Below are 7,989 nucleotides of genomic sequence, written 5' to 3'. Positions count from 1 at the left end.
TGATGCCAGTGCAGTGGAGATGCCAAGTAAAGGAATTAAGCAAATAAACTGGGTTTCAGAGCATTGTTAAGAGATGCAGGAACAGTAACACAGGGAGGAAATTGAGAAGCGGATTTCTTCCATCTAAGGGTCAAAGTTGTAAGCCTCGCTTGAAATGGAAGTTACATGCTTTTTGAGAAATATGGAAAATAATATAATTTTACATTCACAAGATCTCTTACCAGAGAGTGGTATATTCTAAGAATGGTATTTGGATTAAAGGGGCAGGCCAGGCTGCAAAAGGAGGACTGCATTATTAAGTAAGCCCTTGCTACCAAATAGGTCTGCAGGGCAACAGCTCGGATGGTGCAGGCGCGGGGATGCTGGGGGTCGCAGAAGCCAAGGGGCAGCACTGGGCAGTGTCTCCAAGCCAGTTATGTTCAGTCATAACAAACTTTACTGCAAGGGTAGACCTAAACTGAGGTGCCATCCTAATATACCCTTCCTGGAATATATTCCTGGTCCCTGTACTAGGTATACGACTCGCCAGAATACTCGCGCATTATTACTGAGTTAGCAAAAGGCAATGTAGGACTGATTTTTTTTATTATAAAGCCATTTTTTGTGTTTGACTATATGACCAACATGGTCTGTAATATATTAAAAATACCTTGGAAAAAGCAGAAGAAAGAAACATTGAACACACAGGTACAAAGAGAGAATTAAAACAACTCTTGTTTCTTCAATTTCTGTGCTACAAGAGATGGATAACACATTATTTTCAACTGTCAACCAATGAAAAGAAACTTGGTCAAAATTTCAGAAGGATAAAATATCTTATAGGTGAAAACTCTACAATATTTCTGTAATGTAGTTCTTGGTCAACACATCCTAAGGTGTATTTAACACGACAGATTACTGAGAAAGCCCCTAGTTATTTGGTGCAGATTAATTTCATGCAAATATTCTGTTTTCCACTGAATGTTGTTAAAATACAGGACAAAATCTTTAAAGGTAAGCAATCAAGAAAAACCCATATTGCTTTGGACTACCAGGGTGAGCATCAGCTCACAAGCGTAAGAACAAAGTTCTCACTTCTATTGTATGGGAACACCATTTACGCAGTCCACCCAACAATCTTATACATCAGTGCCCTCAAAAGCCTGGCTTCGTAGGTAACTGTATTTTTCCCACTGTGCATCCTCTTCTCTTCAAGGGGTTGCTCAATGACAGCTGGGATGTTTCTTCCATACAGCTCACACTGCTTCAGAAACTGAACACAGTCTTGAATAACGCTGTCACGTAGCATGATCATGTGCTTGGACATGTTCTCCAGCAAGGACAGGAAACACCGTTTGGCGTAATACCACGTATCAGTGCTCAGTTTTTTGTTATATGGCTCCAGGCTTTTAATGACCCTTGAAATACCGAAGTCATAGTTTCCCTTCACACAGTAGAGGGTACCAATGACAAGATTGACAATGCAAAGATGGTAGATATTTTTATCAGGATTATCATAGGACAGCTGCTCTTCTCCCTTCTCAATCTTCCTCATCAGTTCCTCTGCGTCTTCGTTCTGGCTTGTCAGGATGTAGGAAACGCAGAGGTTAGCTAACACAATGGCACTAACATGGAGAATGTTGTCATAGTGCTTTTTAACGATTGGCTCATAGAAGCTAATAGCCTCTTTATACTTGTTCTCCTGCATGAAGAGCACGTGAGCCACGTTGAGCTTCCACACCTCGTGTTCGTTACAGAACTCCACCGATTTGCGGAAGATCTTTTCTACCATTGTGTAGTTCTTCATGTCCCAGTAGATCTTTGCCTGGGCCATCAAGACAGGTATATATTTATCCAGAGTCTCATCGTACTCATTAACCGCCTTTTTTACAGCTTCATCATCCCAATTTTGCCTAGCTTCCTGCACCTGCTTCGTGAGTTTTCTCAGCTGCTCAGTCAGTGTCCCGGCTGAATCATCTAGCTTGTGGAAGGCCTCCTCAGGGGCAGTTTGACAAGTAATAATGGCATCGAAGAAGTTGTACAAGTAAGGCGTGAGCAGTTTGTAGGTCAGATGGGCATTCTCTGCCAGCACATCAGCCGCCAGGTCGTAGTACTGATGCTTGCAATAGAGAAGCAGCAAGTTTCCAAAAGTTTCTGGTGGGCAGGGGTTCTGCAGGAGCAGGAACTGCAGTTTCTCAAACCCTTCGGTGGGCTGGCTGTCCATGTTCATTAGTGCTTGGTTGTGCAGCGTGACTGGATCCAACTCCTCTTCGGCCCTTGGCGGCATGTCCGTGAGCGCCTCCTGGGCCGCTTTCAGGTTGTGCAGTTGGTACTCGATGGCCGCCTTGAGGTTGAAGGCCTCTACCAGGGCCGTGCGGTGCAGAAGCAGAGTGTTGCCTACGCTGCGGATGTCGATACCCTCGGTGGTCATGCCCACGCTGAGCTCCGGGTGCTGGTGGATGCCGCGCTCTATGATATCGGAGATATGTTTGAGGGCGGGGGCGTACTGCTTGGCCGCGTAGCAGCACAGCGCCATGTTGTAGGACAGCTCAGGGCGGTAACCCAACACTTGCATGGCGCCGGCGAACTTGCCGCTGGCCTCTTCGTGCCGCCCCTGACGGTACAGCAGGCAGCCCAGGTTGATCTCGGCGTCAGCCCGCTCCGAGGGGTCCTCGGCTGCCGCGGGGCCGCCGTCGGCAGCGGCGGTGGCGGCGGCGAGGGCCTCCTCCACCAGGCTCTTGGCCGCCGGGAGATCGCCCTGGGCATAGCGGACGGCCGCCTGCAGGCGCAGGGCCCGGCCCTGGTAGGCGGGGAGGTCCAGCAGCGGGCTGGCGGCCCGCAGGGCCTCGGCGTAGAGCCCGGCCTTGTAGAGGGCCTGCGCCTGGTAGAGCCGGTACGCGTCCAGCTCGGGGTGCAGGGCCACCAGCTGCTCGTAGCACTCGGCGGCCGCCGCGAAGTCCTGCAGCTGGTAGTGGCAGTAGCCCAGCAGGGAGAGGCCGCCCCGCGAGCGGCAGCTCTTCTGCAGCTCGCGGCTCAGCAGCGACTCCGCCTCCCCGCACCGCCCGCCGCCGATCAGCCCGTAGACCACGGCCGTGTACTGCCCGTCGGGCACCGGCGCGGCCTCCATCGCCGCCGCCGCGGCGGAAGCGGAGGCGGAAGCCCGGCCCTTCGCTGCCACGGCAACGGTGGCCGCCGCAGCGGAAGTACTCCCCGTGCGGGCGGCCGCCCCGCCGGAAGCGGAAGCGGCGGGCGGGCGGTCACGCAGCCGGAGGGCACGCCGGGAGCTGTAGTGCCCGGGGGGGGGCGGCCTCCGTGCGGAGCTCTCCCGCCTGCCCCCCCGCCCGCCAGGCCTGCCCCCTGCCGCTTCTCCGGCGGGGGGGCACGGCGGCGGACCGCGCGTCCCGCCGCCGGCGTGCGAGTGGGAGCCGGTGCCGCGGGGAGGAACCGCGCCCTCCGTGTGTGCCCGCCGCCGCCTGCTCGCTTCGGCGGGCTTCTCTGCCGAGCAGCGACTCGGGGGTGCTGGGCGAGGGTGCGGAGGGGTCCGGGAGCGGGCGCCTCCCGAAACGGCTGCCTCGGCCTGTCGAGAGCCGAAGTTTGTGGCGGCTGACGGAAGGAAGGGAGGCTGTTTGTACCCCAGCACAATCTGCCAGCTTTCCCGCAGCTTTAAAAAAGCAGGAGAAATGCTTTCCAGCTCGTCTGTAACTATTTCGACAACGCAGTTGTTCTTTGGAGGGACGTTCCCCCCACCGCCCCGTGGTATTTCTACCGAACAGTGACACGGCCAGTACAGCAGGCGGTACGGTCCGTGTGGCTTCTGTGCCTGTCGATAGCTCGGTTAGAGGGGCCAGCCAGATGCGGTTTGTGGTTCCAGACTAACGCCAAGTGTATCCGGCGGAGCTGGGTTTGCTCCCAGGAACGAGCGCTGCAAAGTCATGTTTCAAAAACTCTATCCCTCTGAGCCACCCAGGCGCATGTGTTTTCACTGCTCTTCTATTTGCATGATTCACTCATCGCCAGATAAGGCTCTGATTCATCCCGACAAGGTAGTTTCAAAGAAAAATTATAATAAAAAAACCCCACAGCAAACCATCAAAATTATTTATTTTTTTTTCTAGAGAGACAAATAAAACCAAATTGTTAATTTCAAAAACATGCTTTAAAAAGCTGAATCGGCATTGTTTGATCTACTAAAGCAAAACAGTGAGGGTACTGGTCTTAAAATGCAAAAAGGAAAAGGATGCAGAAGTCTTAAGTTATACATTTGGAAAGTACGTAGGATTCACTTGCATTAGAAAATACACACAGTATTTCTGCGCACATGTTGGTTTTTTCCCACAGGCAAAGGTTCAGAGCTTATAATGGTATTCCACACACAACTGTAAGATGCAGTGTCCCACACGCTTAGAAATGGGTAATTAAATACAAAGTAATCTAAGAAAGAAAAGGCATCAAGCAATATACAGTATGTGTTCCCATACTGGCACACCGAAGTGAGGGAAATCTCTGGAGGTCTCTCATTCACCTGATTTATACCTCCCATTTCATTGTTATGTTAGAAACCATTCGCATGATTTTACTTCTGTTTCTTTGACAAAGCCAATTAAAAAATGTCTTGCTCTACATTTTCTTGCCCAGAACACTGTTAAGCATTGGAAGTGTCTGTTAATGTGTTTTACATAACCTTGAAATAAACCTGTTCTAAAGTTTCACTCAGTGCGTAAACAATCTATCAATAACTAAAATAATTGTTTTAATTTTATGAAGGGAAAATAAGTATTTGGCCTGTAGACTGAAAGACTCCTATTTTTCCACTAGAATTAATTTGTGTAAATATTACAAATGACATTAGGCACTGCTGGTTGCAGTTTTCAAAAATAGTTTGAGAGTACTAGTATTGGCTTTGTTGGTAACTACAGGCACATTACGAGATTGCAGTGCACAATAAGAAGGAGCAATTAGCAAGGTCACCGGTCCAGAAAAATGCAGTTGCCGTACCAAGGACACCATCTGAAGGAATACCTGAGCTAAAATGAAACTTACTTATCTACGGTTATTTTCTGCAGGGCACAAAACATACTAACGACCATCTCAGCAAGATCCCTGGCCCTGCAAATAGCAGGGGCTAGCTGTGACAGAGCTGCTTGGGGAGTTCAGTCTCCAATTGCCACGTGAGGCATCAGGCATCCAGTTTAAACTTCTGTGAGCTACTGCTGCCTAACCTCGTAAGTGTGATTCTGCTTTGGCGCAGGAGCAAAACCGTGTCCTGATAGAAGCAGATGTCTACATCTCGATCACATTATGAAGCTGTTCTGTTTTGCCTGTAGGTCCCATGCTGGGGGAAAGGCAAAATGATGGGGCACATTTAGGGGAAATTGTCTGATATTACTATGGCCTAAGACACTTCGTGGATGTCTCATTCTCGGGAGGTGGTAAACCCTTCTGTCTGAACCACAGGAGAGCCTCTACCCCAGGTGCTCCTCGCTTTGAACAGTGTTTGGTTTTCCGGTGGGGTCACAGTGTCGTGTTGCAGGGGAGCACTTTAATCCAGGAGGAGGTACATATGAGCCCCTCCTGAGCTCTTCCACTGAAGCCTGTCCACTCTGTGCATGTCCCAGGAGTGAAGCAGAAATTGGGGCTGTACCCAGTGGGCATCCCGTCTCCGTGCTGAGCACATGTAAGGGGCTTCGGCATGAGGGCAGGAGACAAACCCACCCTTGTGACTCCCCACAGGCTGGTGGGGAAGGTGCGCCCGCAGTTGGAAAGCCTGGTCCAGATCAAGTAGGATTTGAAGTTGGGCTGCTTCCTGATTACCCTATGCAATGCTAGGGCATTTATGAGCACACACCACCCCACCCCCCCCCCTTTTTTTTTCCTTTTTTTTGGGGGGGGTGTGAGGAAACGTTGATTTTGGGACGTGGTCTCACAGGTGGGAATCCTGAGTGGAATTGCTGTGTGGCCTGAACTATCTTTGAGGATGGGGATGAAGACACAGGTCTTCTCCTGAGCATTTTTTGCTGATAAAGTGAGGGCTGCTGGCTAGCTCCTGTGAGACCTCATGGCCTATAATTCATGAGACAAGAAACCTGACTGAACTCAGGCTGCAGTTAGCACTAGTCAGTAGGACACCTAGAAAAAAAAGCATTGCTTGAAGCACCTTGAGGGGAAGAATGAAGCCCCTGTGACCCTATGGATGGTCCACGTGCTCACTGCATTTTAGCACTGGAATTGTAAATGCTAGAGTCATCACTCAAGGCCAAATTTCCACTAACAGCTGGGGCAAATAAGTGATGACTTGTCTGTTGCTGAGGTAGACCAGATGCATTGGGCATCTCCAGGGAAAGGCCAAGCAGCACTTTATTAGCACTGTCCTGGGTAGTGGTGGGTTCTCTGTCCTCATGCCCTTTAATTTGTCCTCGCCTCTTGTGGACCTGTGTTTTATACACACTTGCAGAACTAATCTGATTTCAATGGGTTTTGCTCTCTCCTTGTGCAGTGGGCAGGGAAACAAGTAAAAGATGGAGAATGCTGATTTGATAACCTGCAGGGTCATCTCTCCTGTGCACATCTCAGAATTTGGCAAAACTGACTGAAGTACTAGGAAAATGTTTCCCTATCAGAAATAATGAAAAGCACTAGCTAAAAAGTGTTTTCCACCATCTTAAAATATAAGAAACTTGGAATATGTTTCTTTACTGTACTGCATGCTTCCACAAAGAATCTTCTTTTTCCTCTCAAAAATACAAGTCTTTTGCTGGTTCCTAAGCTAAGTGTTAACAAAAAAATTAGTATAAGATTCTATTTTTTGTTTGTTTGTTTGTTTTAAGATTGAGCTGTATCACTTTCAGAGACCAAATGCTGTTCTGAGATGCACTACTGTGCCCCCCTGGTTTCAGTAGGGTTGCTTCATTTTTGCCCGAGAACAATTTGATAAAGATCTAGCCGTGCTCTCTCATTTTCTTCCTTGTGATGGAGGAACAGAACCATAACATTAGTCAGCAGTTTCTGAATTTTGACCCACAATAGCAAAGATACCGAAAGACAGGAGAAATAGATGGAGGCAATTACAAACAGTCACTTGATTGATGGTTGACATTGTTAGAGCTTCAGCTGTATGTCAGGTTGCGGTGGTGCTGAATCCCCATCCCTGCCGGTGGGTGTTGCCATGGGCAACAGCGCACTGAAGCCAATAAAAAGGAGAGGAAATGAGGGGAGACTCAACCTTGGGGGAAGCTGTAGGGTATGCGCTATAAATTATGTTATACTTAGCAATATGCAATATCAAAATTCAGGAAAGCTGCGTGTACCTGCCAGCAGTACCATGTCAGTTCCTAGTATCTGTTTCTCCCATAAAGTACGTGTTCCAAGTTTTGTATGGCTTGCTGCTTACTATCCTGCATCTGTCTTTATTCAGGGAAGAAAGAAGTGGTAAAATAATAGCAGAAACATTTCCATTTGGTGCATGTACTCACTGCTGCGCGGTCTGCATTTCTGCTCCTTCCCTGCTTCTTTCTGCTAGAGAAAGTGATGTGGTTCAGTTGTGTACTAACAGATTGGCTTGCAATGGTACTGAAATTTCCAGCTATTCTCCTATACACATGATGAGTAGCACAGAGGGTTTTTGTTTTGTTGTGTTTTTTTTAAAGGAGTGATCAGCAGATTTGTTGTTTCTGTTTGATTGTCAGGCAGATATAGTCAGTTTTTCAAAGGCGCTAACGACTCACTTTCCTTAGAAAGGAGGAAAGCTCTTTCTAGCATCTGGTCAGCTGGGCCAGGTTCTGATTTCCATTAAGTTGGTGCCAGTTCAAGGTAATTCCACTGAAGTAAATAGAGTTGGGCACAGGTGTAAAACTAAGCTGAATTCAGCTTTAATTTCTGCTGCCAGACAACCCTATATTTAGAATCCCATTTTTCATGGAGTACAAAAGCTTTTTTTTCCCTATGAATGGGAACTTGTAAGCACTGCAACATGACTCCTCTTGTGTCAGGTCATGCAGCAGAGCAAGCACCCCC

General features: G+C 48.5%; 1 protein-coding gene across 1 annotated transcript; it reads right to left on the bottom strand.

The window, feature by feature from the left end:
• Window positions 1–569: 569 nt before the first annotated feature.
• Window positions 570–3,145, bottom strand: IFT70B (intraflagellar transport 70B). Its single transcript, XM_075028360.1, has one exon. It carries the CDS (start codon window positions 3,104–3,106, stop codon window positions 1,097–1,099), a length of 2,010 nt encoding a protein of 669 aa, XP_074884461.1. The 5' UTR covers window positions 3,107–3,145; the 3' UTR covers window positions 570–1,096.
• Between the last annotated feature and the right edge of the window lie 4,844 nt (window positions 3,146–7,989).

This window comes from Buteo buteo, chromosome 5, assembly GCF_964188355.1.
Source record: "Buteo buteo chromosome 5, bButBut1.hap1.1, whole genome shotgun sequence".
Taxonomy (NCBI): domain Eukaryota; kingdom Metazoa; phylum Chordata; class Aves; order Accipitriformes; family Accipitridae; genus Buteo; species Buteo buteo.
Note: the sequence above shows the minus strand (reverse complement) of the source record. Positions and strands in the feature narration are given on the sequence as shown.